This window comes from Symphalangus syndactylus, chromosome 7, assembly GCF_028878055.3.
Source record: "Symphalangus syndactylus isolate Jambi chromosome 7, NHGRI_mSymSyn1-v2.1_pri, whole genome shotgun sequence".
Classification (NCBI taxonomy): Eukaryota; Metazoa; Chordata; class Mammalia; order Primates; family Hylobatidae; genus Symphalangus; species Symphalangus syndactylus.
The window spans coordinates 137,800,510-137,822,928 of NC_072429.2; the positions used below are offsets into that span (position 1 = coordinate 137,800,510).

The following is a 22,419-nucleotide window of genomic DNA, read 5'->3' on the forward strand; positions in this document are numbered from 1 at the left end:
TTTTTCTTTTTCTTTTTGGTTTTGTTTTGTTTAGAGGCTGGGTCTTGCTTTATCACCCAGGCTGGAGTGCAGTGGTGCAAGCACAGCTCACTGCAGCCTCAAACTCCTGGGCTCAAGTGATCCCTGCGCACCCACCCCCCCGCCCCCGGCTTCCTGAGTAGCTGGAACTACAGGCACGTGCCCACTATGTCCAGCTTTCCCCTGGAGACTCTGACCATGGAACCTGAGGGTGCCAAGCAACATTTCCCCAAACCTAGTCAGTCCATTACCCTCCAAACCCTGAGCTTCTACAGGCTCAGAGAGGAGGAGTTGAAGATCCCCAGGGTCTTTATCGCTCAGTGCTCGACCCCGGGTGAGAGGGTTGCTGAGCAGGCTGGCAGGCAGGAAAAAACAAACAAAACAAAGCAAAACACCTCCCTGCTTCCCTACATGGATTGTGAGTGGAAGGAGCTGCATAAAATCAAAGGAGCAGCACATTGCAAAGTGTATCACGTGAATCCAGAGGAGGGCTGAAGAGATATTTCACGCAGCCCCTGGAGAGGAGATAGGCCTTCCCCAGGAGAGGTCGGAGGAGAGAAGGTCAGAAACATGGTGTGATGAGGCCCCAGGAGGCCAGGCCTGGTCCCAGCGCTGACCCTAAGTCACTCCATGTCTGTGGATAAACCATCTCCCTTCTCAGTCCCCAGAAAACAAAGGACTAGCTAAATGAGCCCAGAATGCCTCCTCATCCACATATCCTGCCTCTTTTAGTCTGTGGTTCTCAGAGAAGACATGCGAACAAGATAAGGTGTGATTTATTTGTGTTACTCCCAGCCACGTTCTCTCCATTAGCACACAGCCTGGGCATGTGGTCTGTGTCCAGACTCACACAGTCGTGACCCCAAAATCAGTGCCAGTGATAAAGGCAGGCCACAGGAATAGGAGCATGGAACCCCCAGGAAAGGGCAAGGGGCTGGGCTCAGCCCTCCACCTTGTCAGGCCCCCTGAACACCATGTCGGGGCAGATGGCAAGGCCAGGACCCTTTCACTGGGCCTCAGGTCAGTGGGCAGAACTGGACATGGCTGCCCATGGCCCTCCCTGGAAGGCTGGTGGAGGTGGGCTCCTGGAATGGGCACTGGTGCATCCCTGAGGCAGCTTTGGTGAGGCTGTGGGGAATGACAGCCAGATGTCCATGAGGAACACTTGGCATCTGGTGCGGCCTTCCCAAGGACAAAACCAGCCATGAAACAGAGCTGTCACTAGGCACAGGGCTGAGGCCTGGAGAGGGCAAGTGAGGGGTTGTAGCACACAATCTAGAGGTGGCGCCACCCCCCTACACACTTACTCTCCTCCTTCCAGGGCACCCACTGAGGCGCTGCACCTCCCATTGTAGACTGAGGTCACCTCTGAGGATCTGCAGGCAAAGGGGCATGCTAAGGGGTGGGCATCAAGTGTGGCCTCCTACCTTTGCATCCCTGCATGGCTGTGAGCTGCTGCTGCATCCTCGGCTCTGCTACCCCTGCCATGCCCATCCCACACCTTGAGAGTAAAGCAATGGTGGCTGTAGGCTTTCACCTTCAGCTCCTCCAAGCAGCTCCCGTTCCATTTCCTCCTGGACAACTGAGAACAAGCTGCTCAGTCTTTCCATCCTCCATTTCCTCATCAGACCATTACTATGTGCTGGGCTGTCTGATCAGTTATCTGCTCACATTTCCTGACTAACCAGCCAACAACCCCTTCACCCACCCCACCCCTGGCCTTAAAACCCCTTTCCCTTCCCCTCTCTTCTCCACCCTGTCTCTCTAGGTTTCTGCCAGCCTCCTGCTGGCTCACACTCCTCCATCAGACCTCTACACATCACAAGACCTCTGGGCTCACCCTGGCTCTCTTTTCACTTCTTTTACCTTGATCTAATCGATTTCTCATTCACTTCTGTGTAAGAGGTGTCCACATGTGTATCCCCTCTGTGGCAGAGCCAGGACTGGGCTAAGCCAGGGAGGGTCCAGAGGCACAGCGTAGAGACCTCACTCCAGGTGGTCACTCTGACGTTGCACCCAGACTGAGCGAGCCAGCATCTCCTCAAATTGTGCATCTTGTCCTCTCATCTTGCTCTGCTTCTCTGGATCTCAAGCTTTGTTTGAATTTTCTATATGTGTGACCTCAAAGCCACCAACAATACAATGAGTTCAAGACAACAAGTTGCTGGGTGTGGTGACTCATGCTTGTAATCCCAGCAGTTTGGGAGGCCAAGGCGAGCAAATTGCTTGAGCCCAGAAATTCATGACCAGCCTGGGCAATATAGTGAAACCCCATCTCTACCAAAAATGCAAACATTAGCATGGCATGGTGGTGCGCACCTGTAGTCCCAGCTATTCGGGAGGCTGAGGTAGGAGGATTACCTGAGCCCAGGAGGTCAAGGCTGCAGTAAGCTATGATGGCACCACTACACTCCAGCCTGGGCAACAGAGCAAGACCCTGTCTCCAAAAAACAAAAAGACAACTCACTTTCTCCCGCACCACTGTACCTCTCTCCCTCTATTGCCCCCAAACTTTAAGTGCCATGAGGGTGGCTCTGCACCCAGGAGTTGGTTTTCCATCCGTATGTTCTTTCTCCAGATACCACTCCTTCTGGGAACTTCCCTCCATCTCCACTGCCTCCCCTTTGGCTCTGCCCTGTCATCTCTCGTGCACCTCCCCAGATTTGTTCAGCTCCTGCTGCCATCACCCCACCCCACCCCCAGGTCCTCAGCTGTTCAGTGGAGACCCCAACCACTTCTGCTCGTTTGCCAACTCCTCACACTACCAGCATCCTCAGCCCTGACCCAGGAGGCTGTACTTCCACAGGGCATCCATCACTCCTGCTGGGACAGGGGCCTCGGGGTCTTAGGTCCCGAGCAGACCAACTGGACCAAGGAGGTTAGATCTCCACTCGCTGCTTCTGGGCTCACATGAAGCTCATGGGACATGGGATCTGGCTTGCCCCATAGCTGTGCAGAGGGACCAGGTACACAGCCTTGAACTTATAGAGGGCTTCACACTCCTCGGGCTGGAATTTAACCAGCCAGAAACACAAAAGAGCTGGCAAATCAGTTATCCACCCCCTCCCCTATCTAGATAGACTATTCCAAGGGCACTGATGGCAGGCTGGCCTCTCTGCAATGCTGACATCCTGCAGGACTCAACACGCAGCGCCGCTTTCTGAGGCAGCTGCTGCCATCTCTGTAACACCCTCTCTGTACATGCTCCCGGGTCTGGCCTCCTTCCCCTCACTCTTGCTGCTTTGGGGTTGGACCTCACAATAAACAGCAGAACAAACTCTGCCACAGGCACCTCTCACTTGGCCTAAAACTCTTCCCAGCTTCTCTCCTTGCCTCTGTGTCTCCTGACCGCAACCTGCTTTCCACCCAAAGCAAAGTGAACTTAAAGCACAGTAAAGCAGTACTCCTCTCCTGCTCAGACTGCTCCAGTGGGTGGAAGGGGATGTACAGTTTGTGAAAAATTCATCAAACCGTACACTTAAGATGTGTTCAGCTATCTGGATGTTTTCTATCCTTCACAGTAAAGCTTAATGTAGGTGGGGCGCGGTGGCTCATGCCTGGAATCCCAGCACTTTGGGAGGCTGAGGCGGGCAGATCGCTTGAGGTCAGGAGTTCAAGATCAGCCTGGCCAACATGGTGAAACCCTGTCTCTACTAAAAAAAAAAAAAAAAAGAAAAGAAAAAAAGAAAATTAGTTGGGTGTGGTGGCACACGCCTGTAGTCCCAGCCACTCGGGAAGCTGAGGCAGGAGAATTGCTTGAACCCAGGAGGCGAAGGTTGCAGTGAGCCGAGATAGCACCACTGCACTCCAGCCTGGGAGACAGAGCGAGACTCTGTCTCAAAATGAATAAATACATAAATAAAGTTTAAAGTAAAACAAAACAAAGTCTTCAATGGGTTGCCACTCAACTCATGATAAAACTCCAAATTCTTCCCGTGGCCACAACACCCTAGGGAAGTCGGCCTCTGTCCACGCCCCACTCCTGTCCTCTACCGCTTTTGTGGTTACTCCAGAAGCTGTGGGGCACTGGCTTCTGGAGGCTGAAGCTGAGGCCACTGCTGTCCCTTTATATAGTTTCCTCCACCTGGAGTGCCCTTTGCCTGGCTGTGTCCTCAGAGGGGTCCCTTAATTCCCTGACCTGAGCAGAACCCTTCTTCCTTTTTCCTTACCCTCCCACTGTTGTTTATGTCCTACAGAGCACTTATTATAACTTCCAGCTATAATAGTCAGCTATAATTTAAGTGCTATCTTTCCTCTTGTTTTTTCCCTCATATTAACTATTATACTACCCTGAAATGCAGATACTGTTTCCAGTTCACAGTAAGCCTTTAATCAATATTTCCTGAATTAATGAACAAAATGTTTGCAGCAAAAATACAAGGGTTTTTTTTTTTTCATGTTTTCGGGTGAGGAAACTGAGTCAGAGAGCACTTGTAATGTCCTCAAGGACGCAAGGGCATCAATCGGAGGATACTTGCGCCCAGCGTCCCCTCGTGCACTTTTCCTGTCTTAAGGCATTGAATCTTCATAGTCATGGGTGGGCTTGTTCTACCCATTTCACAGATGCTGAAATTAAACACACAAAGGACCAGCCATAAGTAAAGAGAGGACAGAGGGCAAACACAAGAATTCAAGCCCAGGTCTGTCAGTCTAAACTTCCAAGTGTTTAACCAGGTTATAAATTGCTGAGTCTCAGGGGTTAAGATGTTTAAAAGATAAAATAAAGTCCTCTGCTAGCCCAGATTTTTAATGTTTCTCAGTGCAGGCTTACTGGCTCCCCGTTTCTTTCCTTGTAGATGCCTAAGGCCACTTGTGGCTTCCAAGCAACAAAACCTTGTGGACCATGGAGCCTTGGACATGCCTCAGCCCAGGCCGTTGCCCAGCTAGTGACAGCATAGCACGTTGCACAGGCCGGTTGTTTTTTGACATTGAAATAATCTGTTGCTCGGTCAGAGTTTCCAGTGAGACAATTCTACTCTTCCCTCCCTGGTTGTGGACTCCGCTGTCAACTGTACGTGACACGGTGAGGAGGGCGAGGAGCTGACGTCCAGCCTGGGAAATCATCCTAGCCCCACCTCCGCTCAGGGATGGTGTTGGGGGCCTGGGGTACATGGATCAAAGTCTCTGTGGTCCATTTTACCTGAGTCCCAATCTACAAAGCAATAGTGCTGAGCAAGTCATCTTCACTCCTTAAGGGTACATTGCTGCATCAAGGGCTGTCAGGAAGGAGGGGTGAGAACGCAACTCGGAAGTGGGTGCAGGGAGCCTGCAGGGCTCCGTGGCTGTGCTCTGCCTCCTGCAGTTTTACTTGACTGCTCTCCTGCCTTCTCTGGGCTCTGGTTAACACCTCTCCGAAGTGGACAATGTAGGAGGCAGTGAGGTGGGGTCTAGATTCACTTATAATAGATAATCTACAAATACTCTCTCACTGAATCTTTGCAATGTGTCTATGCGGGAGATTTTTGCTTGCTGTTTTCCAGATTTCTGCCTGAATCCACACAACAGATAAACAGTGGAAAAGGGTTTCCGCTATCAGATTTATCGGATACATGCCTATCGGATTTCACAAACTGTCTTCTTTCAATTCCATTTTGTTCCCCCTCCCCAGAAAAAAAGAAAAACAGCAATGCCACTCTTGGGCATAGAAGAGCTTAGGGTCTTCCTCTGGACCTCCTCCAGTTTTACTTCATCCCACAGAGGAAGAAGAGGGACCAAGGGACTATTCCCATTTGGACCCCATCCTCATCTTCTAGACCACACTTCAGGATCTGGACCTTGGATCTCCCTGCCCAAACGGTCTGAACCTGGCCCATTCTCCTTCTAAAGTACAGCCTCATTGCCCATCTGTACTCCTGAGGGTGGACTGGGCCATTCCTGGGGTCTCCTGGGCCCAAGGGGCTTTAAGGGGCAGCTGTCTGTCAGGTTTGTGGACAGAGCTTGATCTTATATATCAGAGGGTCCTCACACATGTAGATGAGGCCCTCCTTGGCTCAAGACCAAGCAGGAGTTATGAAGAGAAGGAGGCCAGGCCATGAACTGGGGCTGGGAGCCTGGGTGTGACTCTCCTTGGGCTACCATGATTTTGCGTGTGACTTTAAGGAGTCCAAGGATGCTGAATTCAAACCTGCCTCCCAGGTTTTTGTGCAGGCATATTTGTCAAGTTAGACGGAAAGAAGTTATTTTCCAGGACACTTTTAAAATTTGATCTACAAGATATAAATAGGAGCGCACATAGTACATAAGCTTCCTTTTGTTGTCTTGCCCTAGGCTACTCTGGTTAGGGCCAATCTGAGTGCAGAGCCAGGTCTGGCCCAGACCTCTCAGCCCAGATGAGCAGAGGCAATGGATGGAGGTGCTCAGCTCCACATTCCAACCTCATCTCAGCCAGCACAGTCCTTCTCAGCGGGGGGTTTCACTCTTAGCCCAACCTGAACACAGGCAGGAAGATGTCTTTCTATTCTCCAGATTTGGGGGTCCAAGAGAGAAAACATCTTCAGTAGAAAACACACATGGCATTGGGTGCTCAGGGGAGCCAGAACTCACCCGCAGGGGGTTGTGGCACCCCAGGGCAATGCCAACGAGCTCCTCTTATTACCTTCCACCCCTTCAGCCGTTTATGTTTACATCTGTTGTTAGATTGATGTAAATAAGAACCTATTATAAACAAATAGACATCCCATGTGTCTATTACATATAAAGCAAAATTGACTGGTTGCATCTCCAGAATATGGAAGTAGATATTTCCCAAGAGTAGACAGACACTCAAAATGCAGACAGAGTTTTAACACATTTTTTTTTTTTTCTGGGCAAGTACATGTAGATTGTTCCAGGGTAAGGGGCAAAAGGAAGCGGTCTTTATTGTCCTGAACATCCCTTTCTAGGTTTGGTTGTCTATGTGTGTGTATCTGAGTATGTGTATATGAGTGGGGCTGTGTAGTGAGTATGTATGTGAGCACATGTGTGTCTATGTGTGAGTATGTTTGTATGCCTGTGTGAGTGTATGTGTGTTTGTGTATGTTTGTATGCATGTGTGTGGTGTGTTTGTATGCCTGTGTGAGTGTATGTGTGTGTCTTGTTTATGTTTGTATGCATGTGTATGTGTGTGTATGTTTGTATGCATGTGTATGTGTGTGTATGTTTGTATGCCTGTGTGTGAGTATATGTGTGTATGTTTGTATGCCTGTGTGTGAGTGTATGTGTGTGTCTTGTTTGTGTATGTTTGTATGCATGTGTGGTGTGTTTGTATGCCTGTGTGTGAGTGTATGTGTGTGTCTTATGTTTGTATGCATGTGTATGTGTGTGTATGTTTGTATGCCTGTGTGTGAGTATATGTGTGTATGTTTGTATGCCTGTGTGTGAGTGTATGTGTGTATGTTTGTATGCCTGTGTGTGAGTGTATGTGTGTGTATGTATGCCTGTGTGTGAGTGTATGTGTGTATGTTTGTATGCCTGTGAGTGTATGTGTGTGTATGTTTGTATGCCTGTGTGTGACTGTATGTGTATGTTTGTATGTCTGTGTGTGAGTGTGTGTATAGGTATGCCTGTGAGTGTATGTGTGTATATGTTTGTATGCCTGTGTATGAGTGTATGTGTGTGTGTGTTTGTAGGCCTGTGTGTGAGTGTATGTGTGTATGTTTGTGTATGTATGCCTGTGAGTGTGCATTTGTATGCCTGTGAGTGTGTGTATGTTTGCATGCCTGTGTGTGAGCGTACGTGTATGTTTGTATGCCTGTGAGTGTGTGTGTGTGTTTGTATGCCAGTGTATGTGTGTGCATATTTGTATGCCTGCACGTGAGTGTATATGTGTGTATGTTTGTGTATGTTTGTATGCCTGTGTGAGTGTATGTATATGTTTGTATGCCTGTGTGTGTGTATGTGTGAGTGTATGTGTGTGTTTCTATGCCTGTGAGTATCTGTTTGTATGACTCTGTGTGTGTGTGTGAGTGTGTGCGCATGTGTTTGTGTGGGGGTAAATTCAAAGAAACCAGGGTAAACATAATCAAAAGGACAAAGACAGGACACTTAGCTTACAGCAAAACAAGTCACCTAAAACATACAGCTTTGACACTTGTTTTCCTTCAGTCTTCCAGTAACTACGAGGTTGTGTCAGAAGCATCACAATTAACCACATTTCTTGGAAATCCCCAAGACATCGCATAACCCTGTATCCCTGCTCATTCTCTCACAAGTGTGAAACAAGTTCTGCCAAGACAAGGTTAGCTGCAGGACATGAGAGGCACTCAGAAGTGCAGAGTTCCTCCATGAATTTCACTACATACATGCACATTTATATAGAGACATATATCTATACAGAGATTGTCTATGTTTATGTATATGTCCTTTTACAACTATCTATTTAATTGTTGCCACTCTATATTTCATCTCTTTCTCAACTCAAAACGAAAATCCCGTGTGAAATGCAGAGTCTCCACGAGCTGAAGTCTTGGGCATGGCATGACCCTAGTCGATGAGATCATCACACCTGTACGGTGCAGTCTCCACTTTACTTGGGATGGCACTAGGGACAGAGTGATGTGGCTGGCACAAGACCCCATGGTCAGGCAGTGCTGATTCATATTGAACCTCAAACCCCTTCTAGTTCCACTGGGACATGGATCCATGTCCAAAACCTAGGAGGATGTAATGGTTTTTTAAGAATACATGGCTAACCTCTAAAAATGGGAGGCAGGGGAATATCTTTCATTAGAAGTCACACAGAGCGGGCCGCTGGTCGTGCATTTTGACCAATACATGGAAGGGAAGAGAAGAGAGACCCTCTGAGAGGAGCCACACCACTCAGCACTCCAGGGAGGAAACTGAGGCCCCCACAAAATGTTCTATCCAAGGGCACCTCGGGAGCTGGTGGCAGCAACTCCAGATTCTCAGTCATCACCTCAGAGTATATTATCAGATGTTGGCAAACTCCTGCAAAAGGCCAGATAGTAAATACTTTAGCCTTTGGACCATGTGTCTCTGTCTTAAAGACTCAACCTGCCACCCCAGTGTGAGAGCAGCCATCGACAATACGTTAACAAGTTGACATGGTTGTGGTCCAGTAACACAATTTGTAAAATTGGTTTCTGGCCAGTGATCTGGCTTTTAGGCTGTAGTTTGCTGTCCTCTGAATTCAATCATGGAGGGTCTTCCCTGCCTGAATGGACCAGTTCCCCATACAGAACTCAAGACAGATGAACTTCTCGACTCTGCTCAACTCCCTCTCTGTGACATGGTGCTCAGATACAGCCACATTATTGCCAAGTGCTCTGACTTGTGGCATGTTCTTTTTTATATAGATTTGCCATAAAAATATTAAGTATGATAACAATAAGAACCACAGTAAGAACCACAACTTGGTAACTATCTGCAAGATTGGTAACTATCATTTCAGATTACAGACAAGGAAACCCAGGCTCAGAGAGGTGAAGTCCCTGGCTGAGATCCCTGGCTGGCAAGTGGCAGACCTGGGATTCCACTCCAGCCCCGCTGATATTAGACCACAGGTCTTAGCAATGACATGTGATAACAAGCGTTAACCTGTGATTTGCACTGACTGTGCCAGGCTGCAGTGGGAGCATTTTATGTGCGTGTTCCCTCTGCTCTAGAGAGTAGGTAGTATTATTATTGTCTTTCTTTCTTTATTTGAGACGAAGTCCTACTCTGTCACCAGGCTGGAGTTCAGTGGCACAATCTCAGCTCACTGCAACCTGACTCCCTGGTGCAAGAGAGTCTCCTGCCTCAGCCTCCTGAGTAGCTGGGATTATAGGCACATGCCACCATGCCTGGCTAATTTTTGTATTTGTAGCACAGACAGGGTTTCACCACGTTGGTCAGGATGGTCTCGATCTCCTGACTTCGTGATCCACCCGCCTTAGCCTCCCAAGGTGCTGGGATTACAGGCATGAGCCACCGCACCCGGCCTATTGTCTTTGTTTTAGAGGGAAAACTAAAGTTCGAAAGATTAACTTGTCAAAATAAACAAGAAAGCCTGGATTTCACTGAAGCTTTCAGACCTGAGTCCACCCGCCGAAGATGATATTATGAAGTCACGGCCTCCGAGGAAGAGAGGACCAGATTCCAACCCCAGGCCTTCCCTGAGTTCTCATCCTGTGATCCTCTCATACATCCCGAGTCAGGGGTTCTCAAAGGGGGCAACATCATTTCCAAGGTGGCAAATTCAGTTTGGGTAGGAGTGGGAGAGAATCTTAGATATTATAATAGCCTTAGGCCCTCCAAAGTGCTACCCTACCCAACAGCATACAGGAGTATGTAATACATGTATGGTATTGCAGTTTCAGAGAAGGGGGATAGTTAGGAAAAAAGTACTTACAGAGGCACCTTTGGGGGTAGATAATAATAATTTAAAAGTTGAGAAACACTGTGCTAATTGAAAGGTATTTAATTCGATCATCTTCCTGAAAGTATATATACATAATAAATACACACTCACACACAAGTGAATACATCATGTGTGTAAATGTATACAGTAAGAGCCCACACTCAGGGCCATCACTGCATCAAGAGTTCCCCTGGTATTGACTCAATACATCCTCAAACACTCTACAAGGTAGAGAGTGTCATCATTGTCCTTCTGTCCTCCTCTTATTTTTATTTTTTTTTTTATTTTTTTTTTTTTTTGGAGATGAAGTTTCCTCTGTTGCCCAGGCTGGAGTGCAATGGCACAATCTCGCCTCACTGCCACCTCTGCAATTCTCCTGCCTCAGTCTCCTGAGTAGCTGGGATTATAGGCACCCGCCACCACACCCAGCTAATTTTTGTATTTTTAGTAGAGATGGGGTTTCACCATATTGGTCAGGCTGATCTCGAACTCCTGACCTCAGGTGATCCACCTGCCTCGGCCTCCAAAAGTGCTGGGATTGCAGGTGTGAGCCAAGCGCCCAGCCCCGCATCCTCTTCTTACAGATGAGGAGACCAGGCAGAGAAAGGTTATGTAACTGTCCTAAGGTTAACAGAGAGGAAGGAGACAGCTGGGAGGCCCGGCTGGATGACCCAGCTCCAGAGGCTGTGGCTTAACCAGCTTCAACCACTGATGGAGCTACTTTGACCATGCAAACCTCTTCCAGGAATCCACCTGCAGGAATAATCCGCAGGTGCATAAGGAGCTCAGTACAAAAAAGTCTCATATTGCATTGTCGCAAGAAAACCTACCCTGGAAGCAAGATAAATCGCCACCAATTTGGGAATAAATTGGGGGGTGCAAGCTCCCCCCAGCCAAAGGAGACCTGCGCCATGAGAATGAGATGGGCTGCATGCCCTGGTCTGAAATGCTCTGACAGCGAAGTGTTTGTGTCGCACAAGCCCGTTACTTCTAATACGTGGGTTGTACAGTTTTAGGCAGAGGCAGGAGTCAGGTACGTGAGCCCAGTGGTTCTAGGGGTCATCTCCAGGCTTAGGTCTGGCTGGGCAGGGTTGGAAGACTATTTCTCTTCTTTCAAGTGCACACATTTAAAATAAATGATGAGAGGTTTTAGTTTTCCATCATTTTCAGTAATTTTCACATAAAATCTCACAGCATAAAATCATAATTAAGTAATTCAATTATGACTTCTATTTGGTGACCTCAGTCCTAATAAGCTTTCCAAGAGGAACTCCTGGTGACCTGCAGCTGGAGGGCGGGGCCCGGGCTGACTGACATGGTCCCAAGTGCCAGGCCACAGACCTCTACGTGGCGGCTCCAAACCCACAACCCACACTGCTGCCCATCCCTCCCGGCCTTTGGGTCCACCCAGAGGGAACAGCTGGGTGGGTCACTTTGTGGTCACATACATGTTCCCAGATGTGTGTGTGGTGTATGTGCTGCATGTGTGTATGAGTAGTGTGGATATGTGTGTGGGGTGTTATGTGCCTGGTGTGTGTGTATGTGGAGGGTGGCACGTGAGGCCATATGTGGAGCATTATGTATGTGGGCACATGGAGATAATATGCATGTGTGTGCGATGTGTGTGCATGTGGTGTGCATGGAGCATGTGTGTGTGGTCTGTGTTTGTGTGGAGGGTCTTATGTGCGTGGTGTGCCTGTGTGTGTGTGGAGGCTTGAGTACATAGCCAATGGTGTATGGAGCTGTGTACGTTGTATGTATGTAGGTGGGTGGGTGTGTCTGTGGTGTCTGTGTGGGTGCTGTTTGTATATGTGGTGTGTGTGAATTGTGCATTTGCATGTGGTGTATGGTGTGTGTGTATAGAATGTGTGTTGCATATGTGTGGTGTGTCGTGTGTATGTGGTGTGTGTGTGGTGTGTGTAGCCTATATGCAGTGTGTGTGGTATGCATGGTTTGTGTTTTTGTGGGGTGTGTGTGCTATATGTAGTGTGTGGTGTGTACAGGTGAGTGGGTGTGTATGTGGGTGTGTATGTGGAGTGTGTGCACGTGGGGAGTGTGGTGTGTCTGGTGTTTGCGCACATGTGCCTATATATAGGGTGTGTGTATGTGGTGCATGTGATGTGCAGGGTGTGTGGTGTGTATACATGAATGGGTGTGTGTATGTAGGTAGGTCTGCATGTGGGGAGTGTGGTGTGTGTGCTGTTTGTGCACATGTGCCTGTAGAGTGTGTGCATGTGGTGTATGGTGTGTGTATATAGAATGTGTGTTGCATATGTGTGGTGTGTCGTGTGTGTGTGGTGTGTGTAGCCTATGTGCAGTGTGTGTGGTATGCATGGTTTGTGTTTCTGTGGGGTGTGTGTGCGATATGTAGTGTTCAGAGTGCAGTTTATGGTGTGTATAGGTGAATGGGTGTGTATGTGGGTGTGTATGTGGGTAGGTATGCATGTGGGGAGTGTGGTGTGTGTGATGTTTGTGCACATGTGCCTATATATAGACTGTGTGTATGTGGTGCATGTGGCGTGCAGGGTGTAAATGGTGTTTGTGCATGTGTTCATGTATGTGTGCGATATGTCTATGGAGTGTCTGTGATATACAGTGTGTTCATGTGGAGTGTGCAAAACGTGTATTTGCATGTGGTGTGTGGTGCATATCTATGTGGCATGTGTGTGGTATGTGTGGTGTGCATAATGTTTGTGTATGTGTGTATGCATATAGTACACATGGTGTGTGTGGTATGTGTATTGTGGAGAGTGTGTGTGGTGTGTGCATATGCGATGTATGTGAGTGGGTGTGTATGTGAGGGTGTGGTTTGTGGGGGCGTCTGTGTGCATGTGCTTCTATCTAGGGTGTGTGATATGCCTGGTACACACGGTGTTTGTGTGTGTGGGTGTGTGTAGGTGGGGTGTGTGCACGCTGATTTTACCATGCAGTCTCAGGCCAGGCAGAGGGATGTGGGGACAGAGATGGGAGTGTGGCCTGGAAGGCATGGTCACGAGGGGTGATGCCACCAGCAGGGCCATGCCCACTTTGATTCCTGTACAAGACTCTTGCTTAGAGGGAGACAGTGCCTAGAATTTCCCAGGCCAGACATGCCACCCAGACTTGCCAACAGCCAGCCTCCCTGCCGTCCCCTGGGACATGTGTGGCTGCGTCTTCAAAGGGAAAGATAATTGCAGGGGTTCTGAGGTCGACTCTCTTCCTGCTGAGGGAAGATTCAGGGCTGGCCCCTGGATGCCCCTCCGAGCTGTGTGAACTGGGAAAGGTAAGCCACATGGCTGAGCCTCCAGTCCTGCCTCCTACAGATGGGAACAGTCCCACTCTCCTGCTAAGCAATGCTGGCTGCCACCCCACCTCCACCCCAGCCACTGGGCTCCTCCATCATGTGGAGTCCACTCCCACTCAGTCTCTTTGTGGTCCCTGTTCCCCGGGCCTGGAACTCAGCCTATCAGTCTTGGCTTGCACAGTTGTTTCACACCATTCCAAGATCAAGGCACTTTTCTCTCCTCCGAGACCCACTTCACCGGGTTTCTCAGCTTTGAAGCACTTATCACCACATGAAATGACCTAGCCCATCACTTGATGGACTGCCCATCTCCTTTCCCTTCTGGAAAGTGTCACCCTTAAAGTGGGATCATATATGTCACATACCCCTGTAACTCTCATGCTTCAGACCAGTATCTGAAAGATAATAGAAGCTCAATGAATATGCATTGAAAAAAATAAGTCAATAATATGTGAAAAGAGTGGGTAAAAGCATCCGCTGTTGTGAGATATTACCTATAAATGTTTGTTTAGTCCATTCCCAACTATATACATAAGTTGTATTATTTACTAAAAGTGTTTTGCACTACAGAAAGAAAAAATGTACAAAACAGATTTTTAAGTGAACCTCATAATTAATTTATTTGAAAGGTTAAGTGTTCTGCCTGCTAACTACGACAGAAAGCAAAGGAGAGCCCCTCCATAAATATCAGTACCCACCTACCAGACTGATCTCCCTGATCATGGCCACAAACCCCTCTGCAAGGAGGAACTGACTCCACATTACAGGTAACTGAGACGAAGGGGGCTAAGTCAATTGCACAGAATCACACACTCATCAAAATGCAGAGCTGGAGTTTAAATGCTGACATTTTCCCAGCGAGAAGCACAGGTGAACAATAAAATGGGAAAATTAATCTCCTCACACAAAAGAAGCCTCCCTCTACTCCCACCCTCAGTCGTATTGGCAAGTGGAAGCGCCCAGGAGTCAAAACTCTCATTAAATGAGAATAGAGCTAACTATGAACATATCCACAACAGGGTGGGAGAGGGGGAGGGGATGACCACACATCTGGAGAGAGAGAACACCACGGGAACACGGGAGAGGCTCCTTCTTTGCTCTAATCCAGATCATCAACATCCCAGCCCAAAAGTCCAAGTGCAAAAGACAGGACGCAGCAAGGGACTCCCTGGCTGTGGGGACAGGAAAGAGAGGACCACCATAGTGTGTCCCCAAAATAGAAGTAGGTGGAGGCCTTCTCGGCTGCGGCCAGCTGGCATTCCACAGGTTCACTTACAGTGACCCGATAAGCTATATAAAGCTCGTTTTGTGGCCACGACAAAGCCTGGGGTGGAGAAAACTCTTAATTATAGCTGATGCTCCGGGGCTGGCCTTGTCCTCGGCCTCCGCCCCACACACTGCAGGAAGCTGAGGCTGAGGTTGCATCCTCTGGGGGCCTCTGTCAGGCGATGGAGAAGCAGGAGCTGATGTCGTGACACAGAGGCACTTCTCTGAATGTGTCCAAAGTCAAGGAAACACATAGCCACCAGCATCACGGCAGACCTTAAGGAAGGCCACTGGGGAGGTCAGGCCACTGGGGAGGTCAGATATGATGCTTGAAATGCATCTATAATAACACTGGCCATGTGTTACTTCTGTTACTGTTGTTATTCCACTCCTCAGTCTGCTGATACTCTTTTTCATTTGTAAAATGGGGATAATGATTTTTTTTCAAGTTCGTGTCAGTCATTCATTCAACAAACAGCCACTGGCCACCAGGTATGAGCCACATCTGTTCTAGACACTGGGTAGGGTTTAATAATTAGATATGCAGTAAGATTCCAGAAGGATAGTTGAAAGCACTCACTCTTAGGCAGTAGGTTCTGACCAAAGAAAGACTTCCACACCTGTCCGCTGCAATCCTGGACAGGCCACTCAGCCCCTATGTGCCTCTGTGCCATCAACCATAAAACAGCCAGCCTGCCGTTTCTAAATCTGCACCAGCCTTCAAAATCTAACCATTTGTCTCTGTTCACCAAAATGTGAACGCATTAAATATTTCCATTATTGTTGGCTATAATTTCAGACTTGCTTCATGTTCTTGTTCTTTTCTTTGGCGGGAGTGGGGTGGGAGTGAAATAGATCATTGCCCATGAACTTCTAATGTGCACATCATAACAGGAAGCACAGAATTAACTGTCAGGTCACTGCCCTTGATTTCCTTTAAACAATATTTAGGGGCTCATTCTACGTACTAGGCTCTGTTCTAGGCACTGAGGTACCACAAGGAACGGACTTTGCGCTTGTGAAGCGTATATCCTTGTGTGTGAAGATATATACTAAGCAGGTAAACTAATGCATATATAAAATTACACACTCCATTGTGTAATTGTCTGCCGTTTTCCTGCCGCCCCAAGTAGACAAGAGTTTCCCTCTCAAGGACAAAGAGGATGCCAGATTCACTACTGCATCATGGGCACCTGGCCTGTGTCCAGCACAGAGGAATGACTAAATGTGCTTTTTGAGTGAATGAATGAATGAATGAATGAATGAATGAAGAGAATGTTTACTATAATGCATGACTGTTAATGAAGGAATGGATAAATGAGATTGAATCAAATGGCTGTTTCAACGCATGGTTATTCAATGAATGAGTGAGTTGGATCTAACTCAATGATGACTACATCAAAAAAAAGCCCTGATATTTTTAGTCTACCATTTTCCAGGTCATCAATACGTGGCCACTATTGAGACTAGTTCCTCCTCGGGCTGTGAAGTCCCCCACAGGCATCCTCTGTGTACCAAGAGATTTCTGGTGTTCAAATTCTGCCATGCTCCCTGACTCAATCTCACTAGCTGCTTTCCAATATGTCACTATTAGCTCTTTTATTTTGTTTTGCTTTGTTTTCTAATTGAAGCAATTGTAAGGGGATTTCATTTCATTTGTAGCCAGAATAGACCGGGCCCTCTTCATCTCACAGCTGTATTTACAAAAGCTGATTCCCTTTAGATGACTGAGCATTCACTTAAATCTTACATCTATTTTAGGATTTTGGAGAAGCCCTGTCTCCACAGAATCCATGAGCTTTTCTTGACGTGATCAGGGCGGACGTGTGTTCCGGGCTGGCCTGTGTAGGTTTCCCTTTCTCTTGGTAACAGCTCCCTGGTTTTCCTTCATGTATCAAATCCCTTTCCTTGAGGGAGCTGGGCTGGGAAATAACTCTACTCCCAAATGTTAGACGAGGTCTTGTGTCAGGCCCAAAATATTCAACCTATTTCCACTCCTAGACTAGTGATTGGTGTAGGGACAGTCACATGACCTACCATAGTCCAGTGAGACCAAGTGCCAGGCCTGCTGGGTAATAGTCTCTTCTCCTCCCGGGTTTGCAGGCAGACATGGCTCTGAGATTCACTGGGAGGTGAATCTCAGAGGTGTCTTGCTGTGGTGTCCCCAAGTTGCCCTCCCATGTCCATTCTCTCCCTCTGCCCTGCTCCCAGCCCAGCAGGCCAGCCATTGTGACTGCATCACTTGGCCTTGCTTGGCTGGTATCAGATGGGGTCAGGCTAGTGGAAGGAACAGATGCAAGAGCAGATAAGGGGCAGGGGCTTCTTTCTTGCTCCCTCTTTGCCTGTGTGTTGTGGTGTGGCAAGAGAACTGCATGCCTTCATGACTAAGGGTCCTACAGGGCCACCCAATCTCAGCCCTCATGGACTCTAGTGACACACTCCATCCCTTCTCAGCTGGCTTCTCCCATCACTAATTCCTGCGTACCTCAGTATCCCTTGTTGATCTCACCCTCCTCTAAATAAAACCTTCAGCAGAGTATCTTCACTGAAACCCACTTACCAGTATAATTCTGACACATAAGGCAAGCCAAGAACAGAGTTAACACCAAGACAGAGGAACCTGGAAATGGAGAGTGGAATGAATGGGTCCAAGTTTCATTGCCTGAAGCTGCCTGACCTGTGACCTTTCAATTGAAAGTGATATTAATAAATTTGCTTTACCAGGATCAGTCATGGTGAAGCCCATGTTCTGGAGGCATGGGGGAGAGGCCTGCAGTCTGAAGGCCTGGGTTCTGTCTCCAGCCCTGGTGTCTATCAACTGTACGGCACATCCCAGGGACTCGACCTCTCTGGGGTTGTCTTTGCCATTCTCAGAGCCATCCCTGGGCATGAAGGAGCTTCAAAGTCTAGAGTCGGCCCTGCTGAGATCCAGAACCACTCTGAACCAAGACTGTCAGGATGGCAAAAACAAACAAAAAAAGTGGGAAGGATCTGGAAGTAACCTTGTTTCCCAGCACTCTGCATCAAGGGGTTCTGGATTCTGGAATAACAAGTAGAATTCAGTGTTCCTGAGCTACCACACTGAATTTCTACTTCTTAGCTGGGGCTGTGACCCTGTGCCTAGATCTTATCTGCACAGATTTCTGATCGATCCAGGGTGCACCTGGATCAGTCCCATAGCTCCAGCCCTGCCTGGCATGTCTCCTGTCACTCCTCTTTCCCCACCTGACCCATCCCCTCTCAGGCCTACAACTGAGGGCCCAACATGCCTTGAAGCTGTGCCTTCCATGATCTCAGCATTCTGTGTGCTCTTATCTATAAGAAAGAGAGAATCCTTATCCTATGAGGTTGTGATGTGGGTCAGTGAAGTCACCTATGGGAAGTCCACAGCCAATGCCTTGCATGCTCTAGGGTAGATTACCTTCACTTAGCCTTCTGGGCATCAATTTCCACCTCTGTAACACAGGCCAAGTCATCAGTGCTGGATCTCTCATAATTATCTGAATTTCTCCAGCAGTCTGTGAAGGACCTCCCTTTGTCCTGCTGTTCAGTGGCATTCCATTCCCCACAGAGATCTGACCATGTCATACCCCTGCATAAACCCTCCAGCATGTCCTCACGTTAGCACATAAGGCCCCCCTTTATGGGGACCCTGACAATCTGGCAACACCCAGTAGCCCTAATCTCCTCCTTTTCCCCACCTGCGTGGGCCCATCATGGTTCATTGACCATGTCATGGCATCCTTTAATCCTACTCCATCTTATCCTTCTCAATCCTACGCAGTTCATGCCCATCCTCTAAACAACCTAAGCACCACCTCCTCCAGGGAGCCCTCCCTCATTCTCAGTATCCCCACACATACCATGATCACACATGGACCTGGCACGTGAGATGCTGCCTGCGTCTTTATTAAAGTTTACCTGCACAGTATCACATTCCCTTTTATGTGGCTTTCCTGCCTTCTAGACTATGAGCACCCTGAGAATGGGTGCTGTGTCTTATCTTTTTCTGTAGCCCCAGAAATCAGCACAAGGCCACACAAAAAAGTAGAGCCCTGATAAGTATCTGTTGAATAAATAAGTGGAGATTCAAAGAGCTAACACAGAGAAAAGGGTCATACTGTGGTAAAGCAGCCTAGAGCCACCCCAGTTTCAGAAATGGTTTAGCTGTTTTCTCACCAGGCTGCAAGCCAGGCACATCCCCAGGATCAGGCCCCTGCCTTCCCTGGTGAGTCACACCCAGCTGCTCCCATCACCAGCACCTTCCATGCTGCACCAGCACCCAAGGCTTTCCCTGCCCCTGGCCAAGGTGTAACCTATGGCTTCCCAGCAGAGGTTGTTCAGTCCCCTGCAGTTATCAGCAAGACAGAGGCTGAGGCTCCACACTCCGTCTGACCAGCTTCAAAGCCCAGCCCCTGCCAGGCCTGGACGAGAAGGTTACTCAGCACCCACTGTGACCCAAGAAGGACAAATGTCACCCCAATGCGATAGGCAGAGGCAGAAGCTGGAGACAGTCTGGAACATGAGAAACCCACTTCACCCTTCCTGTCCTGGGGAGGGGGCTGTCCTCAGAATGACCCCCACTAAACCCTGGAGGTCAGGCTTCCAGGTCAGAGCCCTGGGGGCCATCAGCCCTCTGCCTCCCCTCCCCCGACCCCCAGCCACAATCAACAGATTCCAGACAAATAAGCTAGAGGCCTTGGGTTATCTCAGAGGGCACCGGGTCAACAGCACTTGGCCTCTGGGATAAGCAGCTCCTGACTGTGTCTAAATGACTGACTCTGGGCTGCTAGGAAGAGCTGACGGAGCCTGAATGTTTCTGGCATGATCCCTCATCACTGCCCCTTGGGAGACCCTGCTATATGCCCAGTGCTTCAGGCCAGACTTTGCATGCACACTTTTTAGCTTTCACAGCTCTGGGCAGTAAGCAGAGGATGTTCCCATATCAGAGGTAAAGATGAGACACCAAGTATCTCCCAGGTGGCAGGGTGGTTAGAACCCAGCCCTCTTTCATCCCGAACTCCTTCTTGCCTCTGCCCGCGACCTCTGCCTCTGGATGGGAGAAGACATCCTTCCTGACAACAGGAATGTCCAGGGGGTGCACATGCTACTAGGGTCCCTGTGTGGCCAAACCCAAGAATGTGGGGTCCCTCAGCCTCTGCACCTGCTACTTCCCCCGCCTTCCTGGAGCCAGCCACAGGATCCCTATCTGCCCGAGGACCCCTCCCGTGGGCTCAGCAGGGGGCGTCACTCTTGGCAGGGTCACGTGGGGCCCGGGCGCACTCACTTTCACACAGACGGCGCCGCAGCTTGCCCCGGATCTTGTCGATGGCATTGAAGTCAGACACGTGGAAGACGTGGGCGGACTTGGGCTCTGAGGCGATCTCCTCCAGCTCCTCCTTGAGAGCCTCGCCCACGCCCACGGCAAAGATGCGGATGCCAGCGCGGTGGGCGGCCGCCGCTGCGTCCAGCACCAGGTCCTGGCTGCGGCCATCGGTGAGCAGGATGGCCACCTGCTTGTAGGCGCGGTCCCCGGGGCGGCCGCCGGCACGTGGGGAGAAGCTGCGGGCTGTGATGTAGCGCAGCGCGTCACCCGTGTTGGTGTTGCCCCCGTGGTAGGCGAGGCGCCGGGCAGCCGCCTTGACCTCCTCCTGCGAGCCAAAGAGTCCCAACTCGAAGGCCGTGGTGGGCCGGTCGCTGTAGCGCACAACCCCCACACGGGTGCGGTCGGGGCCCACCTCGAAGGTGTCCACCAGGTTGGCCACCCACTGCCGGACCTTCTCAAAGTCCTCCTTGCCCACGCTGGAGGAGGTGTCCAGGAGGAAGACCAGATCATAGTGGACACTTTTGCAACCTGCAGGGGTGAGAGAATGGGTGGCGTAGGGCAAATGGGCATGGAAAGGAAGGACACTGTCCTGGGGCATCAAGGTCACTGGGGTCACACACGCCTGCTCAAATACCTACCTGCCCTGTCTTTCACGACCCAAGGGCCCTGGGCTGTCTGAAGGGCCTGAGCCTCGGTTTCCAAACCTTCACATGGCAATAATGATGAGTTTTCCCCAAGACTGCTGTGAGGCTCAACTGACAATATGTAGCATCACATTAAAATGATTAACACCCACCGCACAGCACTATGCCTCAATCTCTTCACTTTTATTTTGTTTAAAAGGTGACTCCATTTTTATTTTTCAACCTACCACAAATAATGTATGCCCATTTCTAAGAAGTCAGAAAATGCAATCAAAAGATGTTTAGATGTTTTAGGCTGGGCACGATGGTTCACACCTGTAATCCCAGCACTTTGGGAGGCCAAGGCGGGTGGATCACAAGGTCAGGAGATCGAGACCATCCTGGCTAACACAGTGAAAACCCGTCTCTACTAAAAAATACAAAAAATTAGCCGGGAGAGGTGGCGGGCGCCTATAGTCCCAGCTACTCGGAAGGCTGAGGCAGGAGAATGGCGTGAACCCGGGAGGCGGAGCTTGTGGTGAGCCGAGATCGCGCCACTGCACTCCAGCCTGGGCGACAGAGCAAGACTCCGTCTCAAAAAAAAAAAAAAAAAAAGATGTTTTGATGTTTTAAATGCCCGTATTCCCACATAGAGATAACCACAGTTAAAGCATGGTATACATACTTGATTACTTTTATTTCCATATAATTATTGATAGGAATGGGACTGTACCAGACACACTGATACATATGCTGTTCTCCCTGCATTTAGTTATAAGCTAGAAATCCATTTCTAGTTTGATCATGCTGGTTTCCACGGCTGCACAGAGTCCTCTGCACGGATGAACATAATTGATTTAGCCAGCACTCTCCAGTTATTTAACTACCTAGCCCTTTAAAATCAGATAATACAAGGGGGAAGTGTTTTCCAATCTCTAGAATGCTGCACAAATATACAAAGAACTGTCAAGAAGCCCTGGTCTTAAGTCCAGGTGCAGTGGCTCACGCCTGTAATTCTAGCAATTTGGGAGGTCAAGGCGGGCAGATCACTTGAGGCCAGGAGTTTGAGACCAGTCTGGCCAACATGGCAAAACCCCATCTGTACTAAAAATACAAAAATTAGCCAGGCATGGTGGCTCATGACTGTAATCCCAGCTACTCAGGAGGCTGAGGCACAAGAATCCTTTGAGCCGGGAGGTGGAGGTTGCAGTGAGCCAATATCACATCACTGCCCTCCAGCCTGGGTGACAGAGTGAGACACTGTCTCAAAAAAAAAAAAAAAAAAGAAGAAGAAGAAGCCCTAGTTTGACTCTTCCAGAAGGTAGGGTTTGGCCATCCAAACAGAAGCAGAGGACCAGGCCTCTGGGAACACCAGGCACAAACATTTGGCTATAAAAACTAAACTAAACTGAACAAAAAAACACTTTGTTGAAATACCAGATTGGAAAGGTGAAATGGTCTGGTAGTGGCTGGGTGCATGAGAGCTGGAGGAGAATGCACCTGCCTGTTCAGCAAGTGGCCATGGATTTGTCTCACCCTTTCTCAGGGGCTTTGAAGTCTCATAAAG

The 22,419-nt window shown here is 49.0% G+C and overlaps 1 protein-coding gene across 4 annotated transcripts in view; it reads right to left on the bottom strand.

Annotated features, from left to right (window-relative positions):
• The window catches only part of COL22A1 (collagen type XXII alpha 1 chain), a 327,237-nt gene that overhangs the window by 268,787 nt on the left and 36,031 nt on the right, over positions 1-22,419 (bottom strand). For 2 of the 4 annotated variants that reach the window (XM_055287347.2, XM_055287346.2), the window contains exon 3: positions 20,191-20,757. The exons of 1 other annotated variant lie outside the window; for it this stretch is intronic. In XM_055287347.2, coding sequence (XP_055143322.1) covers positions 20,191-20,757 — 567 coding nt within the window. The remainder of the gene's footprint in view (positions 1-20,190; positions 20,758-22,419) is intronic. One more of the 4 variants, XM_063643569.1, reaches the window with a different exon arrangement.